Below are 18,696 nucleotides of genomic sequence, written 5' to 3' on the forward strand. Positions count from 1 at the left end.
TTACTACCATTAGCTCTTTGCCTTTTGCTCTGGGAACCCTCACTCATCTGTTCCATTGACTCCTCTCACCACTTTACCAACAGCATAAAAACCACTATATTCCAGCCCCTTTGATTCTGAAAAGGATCTCTCTCCTCAGATCCTGCCAAATCTTGTTTCTCCAGCAGTGTGCTTATTTACAACTGTAAATCCAAAGTACATGAGAAAGCTTGCATTTAGTCATAGGCCAGATTTTGATGTAGTTCCTTTGACAGTAATATGCACCCATGCTAATATACTGATTCTTGAAACAAACACAGTCTCTTATTTGACCAGTGGCATTATGGGTTGGTACACAAACGAGCTGGATGTGTCGCATTGTACACTATTTAGACACTTACATACAACACAATCCTGTCAGTGATTTACTAGGTGGATATTTTATTACATAAAAAATACAGAATTAAATCATTTATTTTAGCTTTCATTACAAACACAGCCTTTGTTAAAAAGATGTTGATTCATGAGATCAAAACAAAAAAATTGCCAGGAGGAAAAAAAAAGTCTAAGTAGTGTTAAGGGGCTTCGCTTCCAATAAGACAGGTGTACGTCAATCAGGGAAGAGTTTGCAATATTTTCTAAATGTCTTTAAAAAGACCAAATACTAAGCAATACTGCAGACTGCATCCAAAAGAAGAAATCCCCAGAGTTTTGAATAGGAGCTTGGATTTCTTTAGCATACAAGTAGTAGGATCCTGGATAACTGTACATTTACTAAGGACAGTTGCACTGGTGGTCTCTAGATTAGATCACTATTTCAGCTGGTCTTTATACTGGAATCTTTGGTACAATAGAAATAAAACAAATGCCTGCCATTTTCAGAAATTAGATTTAATTTCAAATCATAAGCCCACTGTTAAACTATTTATGGATGTGGGTACAAATCAAAAATGTGGGGCAAACATAGAACAATAACTCGTTATCGCTAAATGGCAGAAATTATTTTGAATTGAGTAATGGCAAAATGTTAAAACTCAAAGTGCACAATGTTGTGTTCCTTGTTTAAAAGCTTCACAAACCAACATGACTTACATATGCACAAATCTATTTAGAAAAAGTGTCTCACCTTCTCTAATCCAAAAGTTTTGATCCCTATCTGTGGCTGATAATTTAGGCAGGAAAAGGAGAACATCCTATATGTCAATGTATTAGATAAACTATACTTATTATACATTAGCTATCCAATGAATGAATACTTTAAAATGCAAATTTCTACTGGGCGCTTGAGTTGTAATTTGTTTAACTGTGTACAATACTATGAGAGTAAAAGCATTAACAATGAGTTGGCATGCAATAAATACATATTGGTTATAAAAACAAAACCTTAAGATACAATAATACAGAAAATGCTAACTTCACAACCAGTGGGCATATTATCTTTCTTTGGTTACAAGTAAAACTTTTAAATTCTGTTTGGAGTGGCTTAATTTTCAAAAAACAAAGTAACAAAACGATTAGCAAGTTAACACTTGTACTTTTATTTCATTGCTTGTGGAATGGAATCTACTTGTAGGGCAAGAATTAAGGTTTGATTCTCATTTGTGAAAACCGGTGATGCCCTTCCCCAACCTTATGTAACTGTACAACAGTAAACAATTTATCAATTACCTTGTATCCATGGACCACTGAAAAATATGTACCAACCCCCCCCACCCAACATTTCATAATGGAAGAAAGTTGCTCGCTGCAGTTATCAATAAAGCTATACTTGCAAAACAATATAAAAAAATTCACTAGGCACTAGGATTTAAGGGAAAAAAAAAGGGAAAAACCTTAAACATTAACATTTAAAACATTAACAAGCCATTTGACAGTACCATCCTGCTGCCACGAGAAGTCACGAGCCTATGTTCCAACCCCATTTTCCAGCATTGCAATGGTAGTCACAGTTCTTAATGCTGAACCTGTAGTGGCATTTCCTACATGTGAGCTATTAGGATTTATTTTTAAAATTTTAATATTTGTTATCTGGAAGTAAAATTCACTTCTGGGCTAGAAATCTTTTTCAGAGATGAAGATGAAACACTCCTTTGTCAGGAGGTCGATCGCTAAGTTTCAGTGCAATAGTTATTTTCAATTATGTCGATGCTTGCTCTCCAATTTACAGTTAGGTACAGGGTTAAGAGGTCAACATCTTGTGACTACTCAAATGGTGAAACTAGTTCTATCATTTACATTTGAGAACCTTTATAATCTAAATGTTCTTCTGATAGTCAGGGTACAAAAGCAAATAACACTAACTTGACGAACTCCAATGCTGAATTCAAGTATTTCTCAACAGCAGTATTTTCTGTTTCCCCTAACTTTCTTCACGTTTTTCTCATGTCAAGAGTATATCATTCAGTTTCTGGAAATCTCTTTTAGCTTTAGTTTTAAAGTAAGGAAAAATCATGATGGCGGAGCCTAGTTCTGTTTTAAGTACTTCATTTGCATTGATGGGCTGAAGTGGTTATTTTAAATCAATGTGCTCCAGTACAGTGACACACCTTCAGGTAGGTAGGACTTGAATCTGAATATTCTGGCATAGAGGCAGGGACACTATCACTGTGCCATAGGAGTCCATGGCTTTTACAGTAGCCTGGTTACTGAGGTGTAGAATGCAAAAGATTATTTCAGTGGCAGAAAATCTGTAACAGTATCATGTGATGCTGGAGACATTTTTCAGTAGGTTATTACATTAAAATTAAATTTTAAAAAGTTTCATCTCAAGCTCAAAATAGACTCTGATTATCTATCACATCTGCACATCAGGAATGTAAAGCTTTTCTTAATTAGTCTGGTGCCATGAATCTCAGAAAGGCTAAAAAAAATTTCCAATTGTGGTTGCTTTACTGGCAGCAAGAAAAGGCACCTATTTGTATCAAAGCCAAAAGTTTGATCTGAAAACAACTTTTATTAATTGCTCTGTTTTAGAATGTAGTATTCTGAATAGCAAATATCTGTTTGCAGCGATTTACATTTCAGCAGATTGTTTGTATTATGCTAATGAATAAGGACTACAAACAGACCTAGACATCAATTTTATTTGGTCTTCAACATTGCAGACTGCTAAGCATTTGTTTTAGATTTTAAATGTTTAAAAGAGCAAAAAGGCAAATTCAATTGTTCTTGGGGGCTAATGGTTTCACTTTTGATTGTAAGAAAATCATTAACTAGTTAAAATCTGAATGATTTGCAGCTAATCAAAAATTGATCATATTTTATTGTACTTGCTGTATTTTTTTTAAATTCAATACTCAATGTCACTAACCAACGTGGGCACGTTATTAGATCCTGTTCAATGATATGGTAAATATGCTGCTCCTGACAAGTGTGGGTGTGGCACTGTACTATTGATGAGTTTCCAAGAATGAACAAATAAAATTTTAAAAAGTGGTACCTTCTTTAAAAATTGTACTTTTCAAAATTCTGTTTTGTTTGTTTTTAAAAACCAAATCCACACAATTCACTAACTGTACAAAATTTCAGATGTTTCTTTTGAATTTTTTTTTAAAAAACTGCTACATTTTTACACATTTAATGCAACATCGACAAAAATGTACTGTCCCTGTGAATACCATATGGTACAGTTCTCAGGTATATAAACTTGCAATTATGTACCTCTCTGAAAAGGATTGTATTAAGTCTTGGTGACACATTTCAGGATAATTTAACCCAAGTGATTTTAATGACATGTAGCTTTAAAGAATTTATGAAAAAAAGTCACATTTGAGAACTAAATGTGATCACAGACTAAAAATAGGCTGACTTTGGGAAAGGCTTAATTCAAGACAGTTTTTTTTAAAAATCACCAGTTTAAAAAGCAGCATAGTTTTTAGAGACTGAAGTGCTTAAACCAGCTGCTCTGTGAACATGAACAGACCAGATGAATGAATGTAGGTTAATAATATAAAAAAGTGCTCATCACTGACAAAAATAATCTTGCAGCTGTACCTTGTTGACAAATGTGGATTTTGATTTTTGGAAATACTGAAGCAAACAGGTTTTGAGAATTTGCAATTTAATAAAGGATTCAAAACAGTGTGTAATTAACTATTATTTCCGTTTTCCTTAATCTGACAGTCACTGGAGAGATGGGCTTTGTTTGCAAGGGATTGATGCCATCATCCCAAAACCATTGCTTTTTTCTGTAGTGATGCATACAGGAGGATTTAGACCTAGGTAAACCTCTTATTTACGTTTCCGTAAAACAATATACATCACACCGCTGATCAGAGTGAATGCAAAAGCAATCCAAGCAAGAATGTAAGAGTATCCGTAATTTCCTGTAGCTACGAGCAAAGGATCATGGAAGTTTTCTTGCTGGTTTGTATAAATTGAGGCTGCAATCATTACACAGAGACCTGCAAAATCAAAAATTTAAGAATAGTTTACACAATTCATTCTGTGCTACAGAATTCTATCCTTTCAAAAGAACCCAAGTAACTTGTATCATATATATTTCTCATTCATTAGAATTTGGGTGTCATCCCTCATTACCTATTGCTGCTGGTGTGGAATCACATGTGGCCAGCAGTTACCTTCCCAGAAGGATATTAGCAAAACATATCATTTTTCCCCAACTAACAGTGGTTTCAGGTCATCATTAGACTCTTAATTCCAGCTCCATTGTCTGCCATATTGGAATATAAACTTGGCTCCCCATATTACATGGATCTCTGAATTAATAGTCTAGAGATAGCACCAGGAGACCATTTCTTCACCTTTGCATAATCTCAAGGGTTTTCAGTTGATACCCAACAGATGTTTACATATTCCAATGTGAAGTTCAACATTTTTATTTCTAAACTTTTTATATTAGCAAGTGATCTTACAGTGCACTTTTATTGTTGTTATATTGTCTCCGCAGGATGATATCACTAAGCCAAACTGACAAATATCAGGTGCGCTACATCATAACATTAACCAAAAAATAATTTACGAGGAAACTAGGCAAAGGAGCAAGGTGGTGCTGTAAGTGGTAGATGCAGGTACAATTACAACATTTTAAAAAGACATTTGGATAGGTACATGGATAGGAAAGGCATTACGGGATACGGGCCCAGAGTAGGCAAGTGGGACTAGTTTAATTTGGGAAACCTGGTCAGCATGGACAAGTTGGACCAAATTAGTCTGTTTCTGACTCTATTAGTCAGAAATTTTATTAGGCATTTAAAAAGTACACAAAAACGGACCGAGCGAGAGCACGTGCGAGAGAGAATGCCAGACAGACAGAGCAGGTTTAAAAACGAGGGAGTGACAGATAATGGGGCCAAGATAACTGAAGGCACTGCCACCAAGAGTGGCCCTACAAAAAAAAAACAGATGGCCCAGTTCAGAAGATAAAGCCTGTGGCCAGAAACTCAAAAGTGGAAGTTATAATTATAAAAATTAAGGAATTTGAAGAGGATGATGTGGATTTTAAAGTTAACATTTTAATGGCAGCAGTTTGTATAAGTCAGTGATGAATGCAGTGGCTGAGTTTTGACCAAATGTTTTGAAAAGGAGGATGTTGCAGAAATCCAGAGGCAAGAAAAGAGTGGGCTATAAATGTTAGCAGGGAGGCAAAGAATGTTAACACACAGAAGAAAAAAAGAAGTCGGTACTGGGTAGCACGTGACATCAGGCTCAACTGAGAGTCAAGGTTTGCACAGCCTGGCTACAAAAACAGTAGGGTTTTCGTGTGGGCTAATACTAATATCTTAAAATCTTACTGATACTCAACTGGAGGAAATAATGTGCCATCAGATTGATGGACAGGCAGGCAGCTACTGGAGGGGGAGATCAGGAAAAAAAACAAAAGAAACACTACTTTTTCAGCATGCATCTGAAAGCTGACCCACGTTTGTAAGTGATGTAACTAGTGAGCTACATACCCTGCAGTGTTAGAAGCGAATTTGTAAGATAACAAGATCAAGGACTGCAGTCAGACAGACGGGAGTGGAACCATACTAGGCTGAGCAATGTCAGAAAATGGTAAAAGATGGCATTTTCCACCATGCCAGAAAAGTCAAGAACAAGATACATGATCAGAGGTATTTATGGAGTGTGTTTGCACCTTGAATCAGGGTGAAAGCTGGACCAGGCGGAGTCAAAGATTTTCTTTAATATAAAAATATTTCACGGAGTATAAAAGCTAACAGACTTACTAGAAAGCAGTTGCAGGGTTCCAGCAATGTAAAATCTCTGACCCTTCTGTAGTCGGAACAGTTGAACAACAAATACAATGAAGGAAATGCAGCAAAAGATCACCGACAGACACATTGTTGCCTGTATTGCCTTGATACAGTCTGCAGAATAAAACAAAAGATAGAAATTGACTTTTGCCAAATTTCAGGACTGCAAACACAAATTTAATGTTGGTCGCTTTAAATGCTAAATGCTATTACATTATTTATGCATCTTTTTGGCCGTTTTAAAGGTATTTTTCAGAGCAGTTAACTTGCTGATTAAACAATGAGAAGAAAAACCCATATAACACCAAAACTTCTGCACAATTAACAAAACAAATACAATAATAATTACAACTAGAAGTGAATGTTTTCATTATATTTTTCTTTCATCCTCAGCCTCATCCAAGAATCCAAGCTGTGCATTGTTGTGGAGTTAGAACTTTGCAAGTCAACAAGGAAGGCATTGAACTAGTCAAATCTGGATTAAACAAGGGAGTAAATGAGGATTTCCATTGCACTCAAGCTGAGGTAGGGACAGGAGGAGTTGGAGGTAGTTAGGAATTCATCTTAGGTTCAAATACAATACTAAGCGTCTGCTTCAGCCACACTCAAATGTAATTAAAGTTTATGCAGCAAACTTTTATTAATTGACACCAACAGGACCAGGAGTGTGCCGATTAATCAAATATTCCAGATTTTCAAGGATGGACACAAAACCGTAGTAAACGCTAACTAAGCAAAGCTTCAAGACATCCCTCAAAGAAAAATGTAAAAACATCAACACCTCCTGAAATCCACACACAGACACAGAGACACACACACACAGACACAGACGATATACACATTACTGTTACACTTTATTTACAGCATAAATACATTGTGGTAGATCACTGTATTTGAAGTGTATAATTTTTGCTGGTGTATCCAAGAATGCCAGTTTATAGGCCAGTTAAAACAAAAAGTTTTGCTGTATCATTATTAATACATTATTACTACTTTCAGAACTTTGAAATCAAAGTAGAGTCCAATGGGTTTTTGGTTTCAGTTTCAGTTTTGACAGGTCCAATCTCTTTTTCACAGGAGGGGCCAGAAAATCATTTGATGTAAAAACAATTTTCATTCTTTTAAAAAAAAATGGCTTAAACTAAATGACCCAACAAGCCTACCTGGTGAAATAATTGCTGCTTATTGCTAACGTGTTTTTACAAATGGAAAAAAGGGAGGCCAGGGGCCACAAGGAGGTTGAGGTCAGAAGAAATTATCCTCCACTACAGAAGGAGAGTTTAGTCTTTGACAGGCCCCAGGTCACCAGATCTGGAAAGACGCCTTAAGCTGTTTTAGCAGAAAAGAGAAAAGGGCTAGAAAAATAAATCTTTAGCAATTCTTCAACAAGGAAGATTCAGGAAGTTAGCCTCTCTCCTGGCGAAGTGGAATGAATCGCATCCAGTGACTGTGTTGAAAATCACTGAAAAGTGAAGTTGCTGTGATGCTTCTCTGGGGGTGAGTGTCGGTAGGTGATATTGTTGGGGAAAAAAAAGGTGTCCGAATTTTTCAGAGATAGTAGGAACTGCCGATGCTGGAGAATCTGAGATAACACTGTGTGAAGCCGGATGAACACAGCAGGCCAAGCAGCATCAGAGGCGCAGGAAAGCTTGACATTTTGGGTCGGGACCCTTCTTCAGAAATGAAGAAATGTGTTCATCCAGCTTCACACCGTCTTATCACTGAATTTCTCATATTGCTGTTTATGACAATTGGAACACAGAGTCAAACCCAAAGTGTCCAAAGCTAAGATGTTTTTTTTAAATCACGGTCACAGCAGCAGAGCTTGATCACACGTCTAAGAGAACGTAGAAATATGCAAATCCATAGTTTTATTTGTGTCTTAGGCTTGTATCAATTTTGAACATTTAACCACAATACGACAAATCTCAGTAAAGCATATCCCAAAATTTACAGAAGGAAGGGGAGGGTTGGGAATTGGGAAGGCAAACAAACCCTTAGATTCACATTTAATTAATACAGAGACAACCAATTCATGCAAATATTTACCTCCATAATTCTCAACAAAGCTGTTATCACATTGAGATCCGTTGTTAGGGCAAGTCATCCATATATCAGTGCTGAAAATGTCATTTTTCCACCAGGCCTGAAAATAAAATATATTTTGGACAGTTAGATAAAATATACGTTTGGGTGTGTTTTCATTTTCAAATACGGCCTGCATTTTGAAACAAACACCAAAAAAAAAGTTCTTCACTGTTGAAAATGCATGTTAATTACTCATTACAAAAAAAAGGATACTTTTTCCAGAAATTCCTCTGCAAGTTTTTATTGTAACATCAGTCTAGAATCATAGAATGATTCTGACACAGGCCAAAGGCCATTTAGCCTTGTAAGCTCTCGCTGATTCTTTGGTAAAGTTAAAAAGTTTTCAACTAAACCCTGTAGATTTTTTGTCAATTCCTTCAAGTAGTTATTCAATTCTCTGAACAGTACCCAAGTGTACTTTCAGCAACCTTTCAGACAGTACATTCTAAATCACAACACAAAAAATATTCCTTTTTCTCACCATTGGTAAATGAGCCAATCACTTCCTTTGATTACTAAACACCCATCCCATCCCATCCCAATTTTTAAAAAAATTGGAAAGAGATTGATTGATGTTTGGATCAATTGAGGGAGGACAATCATCCATAAAATCTCCTCTTATCCTAATGAGGACTACCTGAGGGCTTCCAGTGAAACTCCTATGCATCATTTCCAAGGCCGTGCTATCCTTCCTAAAGCATCCATTTCTGGACACAGCCATACTTTAATTCTAATTTTTTTTTTTAAATTCAGCTAGTGCTGAAATGTTTCTTGATGTTTTATCACTCAACATACTTGTTTTCCCACTCTGCATCACTATTTCCAAAACCAAAATGCTTTTGAGAAATAAATACAGGCAGTTTTCCTAGGGCTCATTTCCCGCACAGTTTACAACTGTACCATTTCATTCACATGACCTTCCATTCATACTGGCTAACAAAATTTTCCCTTCACATTTCAATGAGCAGTACATTTCGTGTGCCATCTGTCTCCATTTGGAGAAAATATCTCTCTTCTCACAGCTTGTTATTACATTTTCATCATTCTAGATTATCTAGAAGCTTGAAAGTTGTCTTTTATACTCAAGCCCAGGTCAGAAATGTCTCAAAAAGAGCAACCATTTGTAATATTGGCCTTTGGGCAGCACCATTTGCACCTCAATACAGCTTAAAGAACAACTTCTTGCCACTATTTACTGCACAGTCCCATGTTGAATCATTATAACCTGCAGATTAACAGCAGCTTTATCTTCTGTATTACAGAATAAAAATTACTCCTATTTATATGAAATTAGTATTACATTTCTAACAAAGATTCCAAGAATTGAACAGCATGAAATCTGGCCAGACATCATTGAATTACCTCAATCCCTGCAGGTCACTCATGCTTATTTGCCCATTCTGATCTTTATATCCTGTCACTTCAAATATTTATTCATTTCCTTTTAACCAAGGGTCACTCTGCGTAATATTTCCTTTGTTTTTAAAAGATAGAAAAGCCAACTTTCTTTTCTTCACCAAGGGACAACTGTATTTCATTAAAAATAAAGTCCCTTAAATATTTTATCAAAACTTGCTGTTTCCATGATTAACAAAAACATGTTTGCATGATAAATAGTATAAGTTCAGTTAAACATCCAATTTTTTTACACTTAATTTCTTCTCTTCACACATGGGATGTGGGTATCATAGGTCAACACTGATTGCCCTCACAAATGGTGATAGCGAGCTGTCTTCTTGAACCATTGCAGTCCCTGGAGCATAGGTACAGCAATAAAGCTGGTAGGGTTGCGGTATTGGGTTTTGACCTAGCAGTCACAGAACAACAATATATTTCCAAGTCAGAGTAGTGATTGGTTTGGAGGGAAATTTGCAGGCAATGGTGTTCCTATGTATTTGCTGCCCTTATGCCCCTAGATGGCAGAACCCACTTTGGAAGATGCTGAAAGTGCCTTGTTGAGTTGCTGCTGTGCATTTTATTGATGGTGTGCACTGTTGCTACGTGTCGGTATTGGAGGGAATGAATGCTGGTTTGTGGATGTGATACCAATCAAGTGGGCTGCTTTGTCCTCGTATGTGTCAAGTTTCTTGTTGTGGGAGCTACACCCATCCAGTCAAGTGGGGAGCATTCCATCACAATCCTTGTGTCCTTGATATTGTGAACAGGCTTTGGGAAGTCAGGAGGGGGGGTTCTTTGCACAGAATTCCAAGCCTCTGACCTGCTCTTGTAACCATAATTATATACCTAACATTAGAACATTAGATATCTTAACACCTCTAAAGACACAGCCTGCTTGTTCATTACCACCATACTAAGGATCACTTCAGCAATAGCTACTTGCTTCCTCAATTTGTTCATGCTACCCTAGAATTGGTTGGTTGCCCCATGTTTATCTCCCCAAGGAATACCATAACCTTCCGTGACTGCTTCCGCTATGTAAGTGTACAACACAATAGAATTTACAGCAAATAAAAACACATGGAGATAGGGGCCATGGAGCAGCTAATGATCAAACAGCCCATGTCACAGCATCACTGAAAAACACTCGTTATACACGAACAGAGCTTATCATTTGAATGCCAGGCAGATTCTCCAGATGTGAAAAAGGTGTGTGTTTATGCAAGTTTTGGACTGACTTTAATGTCAGAAATTTTAATCTGCTCACTCACTTTCTTAGTGAAATAAGAATGAGGAATCAAAATGTATCAGATTGCCTCTTGCCAGCGACAACACAGCCAAACACCAACCTCAAAAGACTTTGTCAGAGTGGAGAGAACATGCAAGAACAACTATTAAGTTCACATGAAGCAGATAGCAAGTAGCATTCTTTCCCCATAACCCAGTCACGTTTTTTCTCAAAACTCTTCAGTGGAAGTTAGTATTCTAATATGTACCCCTCTCCTGCCCTTTTGTCAATGATGACATTTTTCCAATCCCATTAAAAAGCATCACTCCTACAGTCTCCTTAATTTCAGTCGCTACTGTTAGTTTCACCTTTCTGATTTCACTACTTCCACTTTCCTGGAATGCCATTACCCCTCCCTTTTCTCCACAGCAGCACTCCTATCAGAGCCCTACTGTCAAAGAGATCCCCAACACCCCTCATAAGCAGGAACTTCAGTCCCCAGAGTCTCCACTACAAGAGACAGTAATCTTCTGTTGACAGAATAGATGAGTTTTGAGAGGGATGAGGCAGTGGACCACCTGACGACCAGTGAGATTGAAGGTGGGGAAAAAGGGTCCAGTTGTTAATACAAGTTTTTAAAAAAAGTATGTTAAACTGGCATCCAAAGACACTTCTAAAATAAAGTGGCAACAGTTGGCATGCCAGAGTGGAGGTCAACTTTTAGGCAAGAATAGTGACAATGGCCACCTAATTCCTTGATACAAAATGACACTCTACTAAAGTCATTCACTTTAACATGGCTTATAGCAACATAAAATAATTATGTTTTGTTTTATATATTAAAAGATTAACTCTGTTGACAGACAGGCCACTGCATACACATTACAAAGTCAAGACATTTGTCTGTTTTCAGAAGCTAAAAACTGAACAGCCATCCAATGCAAATATCAACTGGAAAAATGCAACCGAACATTCAGCCACCCTTCCTAATAATTCCTGGATAACTATTTGCTTGTTTTGAAGCCTCTGAAGTCCTTTTGCTCATTTTTTCTATGTCAAAGACACCAAGTCTAAAATGGTATTATTTGTTCATTTTGGAAGTCAAGCTCAACTCAAATGATAATTTGCTTTTTGGGAGCTTCTACCATGTGCAGTTTTCTTCATCCCTGCTGAAAATGTAGCTCAGTTGGCTGGATTGCAATGCAGAGTGCTGCCTGCAGCATGGGTTCAACTCCCACACTGGCTGAGCTCAGTATGAAGGTCCTGCATTCTTGTTGCCTGAAGTATGGTGACCCTCAAGATTAAACTCACCAGTCATCTCTCTCTCAGGCCGTGCATTTGGAAGTGTCAAGATATTTAATGTTCTAATAAATAATTGTGGTTATAACTGACAAGCAGGTCAGACGCTTGGAATTCTGAGCAAAGCCCAACGGCCCAGTTTACATTTAAAGACCCATAAGAAATGCATTACAAATAATATTACTATAAACGTTTGGTAAATTATGGATGATGAAGAGCACATTTGGTAAGTTGCACCATCTGTATATATGTAAATCTGAACACTCAAAGTAATCAACTCACATTATCTATCGTGGCAATGAACAGCAGGGCAGCTGTGGCTATGTGAAAGACAAGAATGAATCCCAGAAGCACAAGCATCACGATTAAAGGTCTGTTTGTACGTGTCTCAGACAAAACTTCTTCAAACTACAAGTGTTTGCTGCAAAAACAAAAAATACAAATTAGTTTGCACGCGCACACACAAACAAACAAAGTCTGTTGCACATAAAAGACTAACTGGTACACAAATGAAAATGACAAGCTTGCATAATTCATTAAAAAAATTCATGTGGAAAGAACAGACAATTTGGGAGCGAGGTGCATCTGGCAAAACCATCAACTTCTGTTTTTCAACGGGGAAATAAAAATGTATGTTCAGCAGATTTTTTAAAAAAATATACAAGCAAGTCTCAAAAGAAAAAAATAAATTTTACAAAAAAAGTGAACAGCATTTTTAAAAAAAGCACTGTAGCAAGGGATGGCCATGCTGGACCATGCTGATGTTTTATGATTATAGACTTTGTTCTCAGCTTATTTTAAGAATAAAACTGATGAATTAGTCAATTTCACTGAATAGATTTTTTTTAAAAAAAGGAATGATTCAGTCAAGGACAGCTCAAACATTCCTGCCACTATACAAATGCTAGCATTCTTCCAGACCTGATTGATTGTGGTCACATGTACAGAGATAGTGAAAAGTTTGGTTTTGCGTGCAGTACAGGCAGATCACACCATACAAAGTGCATTAGAGTATAGAACAGAGCAAGGATTACAATATTAGCTGCAGAGAAGGTGCACAAATAGTGAGATCAATGTTAATTTTAAAATTAGGGAGGTCCATTTAGAAGTCTAATACCAGTGGGGAAGAAGCCATTCTTGAATCTGTTGGTACACGTGCATAAGCTTTTGAGATGCCAACACCAGAGGTGAACACCAACATGTTCAATTCCTGCACTGGTTGAGTTTACCACGAAGGACTATTCTTCTCAACCTCCCCTCTTGCCCAAGGCATGGTGACCTCAGGTTGAGCAACCACCAGTCATCTCTCTAGTGAGCCAGCAGCCTTATGGTCTGATAAAACTATAGTAACTTTACCATAGGGACCGATTATACACTGCAGTACAAGCTACTTTCACAATGTAGAGAACCAGCAGGGAATTGCTAATTCGTTTGAACAAGCCCTACCCAATAGTTGTAATGGGGTATGGTAGTAATTTTATTGGATTTGCAATCCAAAGACTCAGGTAATGTTCTGGGACCTGGGTTCGAATGGTGGGGAAAAGTCTGGAATTAGAAGTTCAATGATGATTGCAAAACCATGGATATAAAAATCCAGTTGGTTCACTAATGTCCTTGATTTACAACACCACTGGGTGAGCTCAGTTGATGGGACATACGCAGAGATGGCAGCACAGTGGTATTCAGTCAGGAGGAAATCTGGGAATCAACAATATTGAATGAATACCACCTTGGCAAGCGTTCAAAATGTGCTCTTAGTGGAGGACTCCAACATCCACCACCATGAATAGCTGGGCAACACTTAGTTGCTGAAGTCCTAAAGAACACAGCAGCTAAACTGGGTCTGCAGCAGGTGAAGGGTGGGGGAGAAATACCTCATCCTCACCAATCTGCCAACTGCAGATGCATTTGTCCATGACAAAATAAGAAGAAGCAGTGACCAATGCACAGTCCTGGTGGAGATGAAGTCTCATCTTCACATTGAGAATACCCTCCATCGTGCTGTGTGGCACTACCATGTTAAATGGCTCAAACTTTGTACAGGCCTAACAACTGAAAACTGGGCATCCACAAGATGCTGTGTGCCTTTAAACAGCAGAATTTAGACTCTTGACGCAAACTGTAACCTCACGGCCCAGCATCTCTCTTATTCAACAATTACCAAATCCAGGGGATCACCCCTGGTTCAATGATGAGTGCAGAAGGGTATGCCAGGAGCACTGCTACCCATACCAAAAAATAAATAGTTGTTGCAGCGAAGCGACAAAACAGAACTAGTTTGCGAAATGGTGATAGGTAGCAAAAATGATAGACTTGGCTGTAGAATCCTACAGCCCTTGGACCAGATCTAAGCTCTGCAGTCCTGCCACATCCAGTCATGAATGATGGTGGACAAATCAAGCAACTTACTGAAGGAGGTAGCTCACTGACACTGTGCAGGTTCTGCAGATCCTTACTTCATTAGACTTGGTTCAAACATGAACTGAACAGCCAAAATTCCAAAGGTTATGTGTAAAATGACCAGCTTTGACATCAAGGACTGGAGTGCAAAGTCAGAAATCACACAATACCAGGTTATAGCAGTGTGCTGAAAGCTTGTGATTCCAAATAAACCTGTTGGACTAGAGCCTGTTGTGTGACTTCTGACTCTGTGCATCAGATGGTGGTCAGAAATGGGGATGTTTGCACAATGCTTAGCACCATTCATAACTCAATTACTAATGCAGTCCACGTCCAAAAGACAGCAAGTCCTACACAACAGCCAGGCTTGGGCTAACAAGTAACATTTGCACCCTACAAATGCCAGACAATGGCCATCTCCAACAAGAATAAAAAAAACACTAACTCCTCAAAATTCACCTGCACATCTGCCAATGTGGTATACTGCATCCACTGTACCCGGTGTGGCTTCCTCTACATTGGGGAAACCAAGCGGAGGCTTGGGGACCGCTTTGCAGAACACCTCCGCTCAGTTTGCAACAAACAACTGCACCTCCCAGTCGCAAACCATTTCCACTCCCCCTCCCATTCTTTAGATGACGTCCATCATGGGCCTCCTGTAGAGCCACAATGATGCCACCCGAAGGTTGTAGGAACAGCAACTCATTCTGCCTGGGAACCCTGCAGCCTAATGGTATCAATGTTGACTTCACCAGTTTCAAAATCTCCCCTTCCCCCACCGCATCCCTAAACCAGCCCAGTTCGTCCCCTCCCCCCTCTGCACCACACAACCAGCCCAGCTCTTCCCCTCCACCCACTGCATCCCAAAACCAGTCCAACCTGTCTCTGCCTCCCTAACCTGTTCTTCCTCTCACCCATCCCTTCCTCCCACCCCAAGCCGCACCCCCATCTACCTACTAACCTCATCCCACCTCCTTGACCTGTCCATCTTCCCTGGACTGACCTATCCCCTCCCTACCTCCCCACCTATACTCTCTCCACCTATCTTCTTTTCTCTCCATCTTCGGTCCGCCTCCCCCTCTCTCCCTATTTATTCCAGAACCCTCACCCCATCCCCCTCTCTGATGAAGGGCCTAGGCCCGAAACGTCAGCTTTTGTGCTCCTGAGATGCTGCTGGGCCTGCTGTGTTCATCCAGCCTCACATTTTATTATCTTGGCAACAAGTCCTTCCCTTGTCCCTAACACAATGGTGCTTTGTACTACTAAGCTGCTAGGAATTTACTGTACTCCTTGAATCTTCCCTCTGCTATTTTTACCTCCCACATATTCTCTCTTCGCCACCCGTCCCTCCATCTCATTAAAACTTGAAAGAGGATCTGAATGTCACTAAAAGGTAAAAAGACAATTGCAGCAAGGATTGAGAATTATCCAGAGTTGAATGCCTTATTGATGGATCCTTTTTAAACACTGGGTGTGGTCCACTGCACAAATACAAACTAAAGACTGACTCATTCCAGCTGCAGTGCCAAATGTTCCTTTGATATGTTCATGTTCTTTATACGATCTGACATCCCAATTTAAAAAAGAGGATCAAAAAAAGGCACAAGTTTAAAACTTCTTTCCAATCTGGCCCCCAGCCACATATCCCAACACACATTCAGTATTTCAATGGTCAACTTTAATATAGAAGCTCTTTCCACCCAGCTACAGACTATTTCCAAATTTACTCTGACCACATTTGAGTGTGTGTGTGGATGATTTGATGCTAATATAAAATTAATCATGTTAAGGCAAAATTTTGCTATACACACATTTGCTGTGTTGGATTAGATACAACCTCCTCCACACTCCAGAACTCATCTAAATCTGTACATATGGGACCCAAAATGTCACATCTACAAGTGTCTCTACAACAGCACAACTGTCTTCTATCCATGGACCACAAGTTCCAGACAGGCAGTCAATCAAGGGCATGATATTCCGACTGAAGGAAATCACTTGTGTTCACCGCATCAACAGGCTACAAATGTGTCAGCAATTCAGACTATTTCAAACCACTTGATGAGGAACAGCACAACAGGAACAATTGGAGCAAAGGAAACTTAGAACTCTTAAAAACAAAGTACCTCAGAGGAGAAAAAAAAATTGATTTTACATTGGTCATTCGTCACATAGGATCATACGATAGAGGCCCTTTGGCCCATCAAGTCTATACTATTGACCTACTCTAAATCCACACCCATCCCACTCTCCAGCCATTGGCCTATAGTCTTGAATGTTATGACATTTTAAGAGCTCATCCAAATACTTTTAAAAGGTTGAGGTTGCCCACCCCAACTACCCTCCCAGGTATTGCATTCAGATTCCTCCAACTCTGGGCAAAAACATTTTTCCTCAAACCCAACGATCTGCAATTCTATTATTCTATAACTTTTCCAATCCATTGTTGTCTGCTGCATCCAATTCTCATCTGTTGGAAGTGGCTGACCAGTAATCACTTAAAATAATTTAAAAAACCACAGCCAGCAAGTGAATAGCACATGTCATAGGTTGCAAAGCCCTTGGGAATTCTCATGGAAGTAGCTGGATGGAATGGAAATAAGTTGGTGAATTATACCTACATCAGTGGACTGAACAGTCTCAAGTAAGTTTAAACTAAAAAGCAGACCGATATGTGGGGAGACCTGTTTGATCAGTCAAGCAGCATCTTGTCAGGAACTGAAACAGGATTTGAATGTTGCTTTTGATAACCATCACGAAGCTTATGAAGATGAGTCATATCAGATTGAAAGCATTAACTGTTTCTATCAAGGGCTACGGGGAAAGGGCAAGAACGTGGAGTTGAGGATTATCAGATTGGCTCACACATTGAATGGTGCAGCAGAGACTTGATGGGCTGAATGACCTACAGATGCTGCCAGAGCTGTTGAGCCTCTCTAGCACCTTCTATTTTTATTTCAGATTTCAGCACCCACAGTAATTTGCTTTGGCTACAAAGATTATTGAATCCCCTTCTCGGAAATGAAATTCCCATTATATACAAAAAATTAGGGCAGAAAATAATTTTAAGCAGCTTAGTGGTGCGAAGCAAAAATAAACTAGGACTTTAAGATTTACTGGCAACAGAATAATTTGTATTTCAGTCATTAGAATGGAGCCACTATCCTTCAGCTGTGAAGCTTGTCTCTGTAGTTGGCATATGCTGTGTGCAAATTATGCCTTGATGATGATAATTGCTTGCATATTTAAGTAAAACACTGGCACAGTGAAAATGTTCGTGCAACTTTATTCTTTCATTAGATGTGGTTGCCGCTGGCTAGACCACTATTTCTTTCCCTTCCCTAACTGTCCTGTAGGTGGTGCTTCTGAGCCAAATTCTTGAACCACTGCAGTGCATGTGTTGTGGGTACATACACACGTACACCCACCACTGTCAGGGAGGGAGTTCCAGGATTTTGACCGAACAACTCCGAAGGAACAGTGATGTATTTCCAAGTCAGGATACTGTGCAAGCCAGAGGGACATTTCATGGTGTTGGCGTTCCCACGTATCTGCTGCCCTTGCCCTTATAGATAGTAGGAGGTTGCGGGTTTGAAAAGTGCTGCTGAAAATTTCACATTTTCAACATGTTGGAAAGAGTGGTCGTGAATATAGCTGACAAATACACAACTGTTACTTAAAACGTTGAGTTTGTTCAGAGGACTTTCACAACAGTTATTTCAATGATTAGTCCCATTTTTACACACACACTCTTCTGGTTTTCAGGTAGGCTATGCATCCTAGGTTAAAGGCTCAAGATTTTTGGTGGGACGTCCAGCCACAATCTAAATCCCATCTGAAGCCGGATCTGGATGTCTGGAAGTCTGGAATCGTAAGATGCAGAATCCTGAAGTGTACGTTAACCTCAGTGATACAGACTGTAATTGGCACTAACTCAAATTGTTTGACAAAACATTTATCAGAACCAGGGCTCCCAATTCTGCATTTACTTGCTATCGATATTCCTTTCCCATTTGTTATAACAGCTGCAAAAATAATGGACCACCAAGTGTGAAGCTTATTCTTGATGTACAAATCGAAACAAATGAA

The 18,696-nt window shown here is 38.8% G+C and overlaps 1 protein-coding gene across 2 annotated transcripts in view; it reads right to left on the minus strand.

Moving 5' to 3' along the window:
• Nucleotides 1-400: 400 nt before the first annotated feature.
• emp2 (epithelial membrane protein 2) overlaps nt 401-18,696 on the minus strand; it is a 41,541-nt gene continuing 23,245 nt past the window's right edge. For both annotated transcript variants that reach the window (XM_048552420.2, XM_048552421.2), the window contains exons 2-5: nt 12,490-12,628; nt 8,244-8,340; nt 6,168-6,308; nt 401-4,382 (exon numbers count right to left, since the gene is read on the minus strand). In XM_048552420.2, coding sequence (XP_048408377.1) covers nt 4,210-4,382; nt 6,168-6,308; nt 8,244-8,340; nt 12,490-12,567 — 489 coding nt within the window. In that variant the 5' untranslated portion in view covers nt 12,568-12,628 and the 3' untranslated portion in view covers nt 401-4,209. The remainder of the gene's footprint in view (nt 4,383-6,167; nt 6,309-8,243; nt 8,341-12,489; nt 12,629-18,696) is intronic.

The sequence above is a fragment of the Stegostoma tigrinum genome, chromosome 23 (genome assembly GCF_030684315.1).
Source record: "Stegostoma tigrinum isolate sSteTig4 chromosome 23, sSteTig4.hap1, whole genome shotgun sequence".
Classification (NCBI taxonomy): domain Eukaryota; kingdom Metazoa; phylum Chordata; class Chondrichthyes; order Orectolobiformes; family Stegostomatidae; genus Stegostoma; species Stegostoma tigrinum.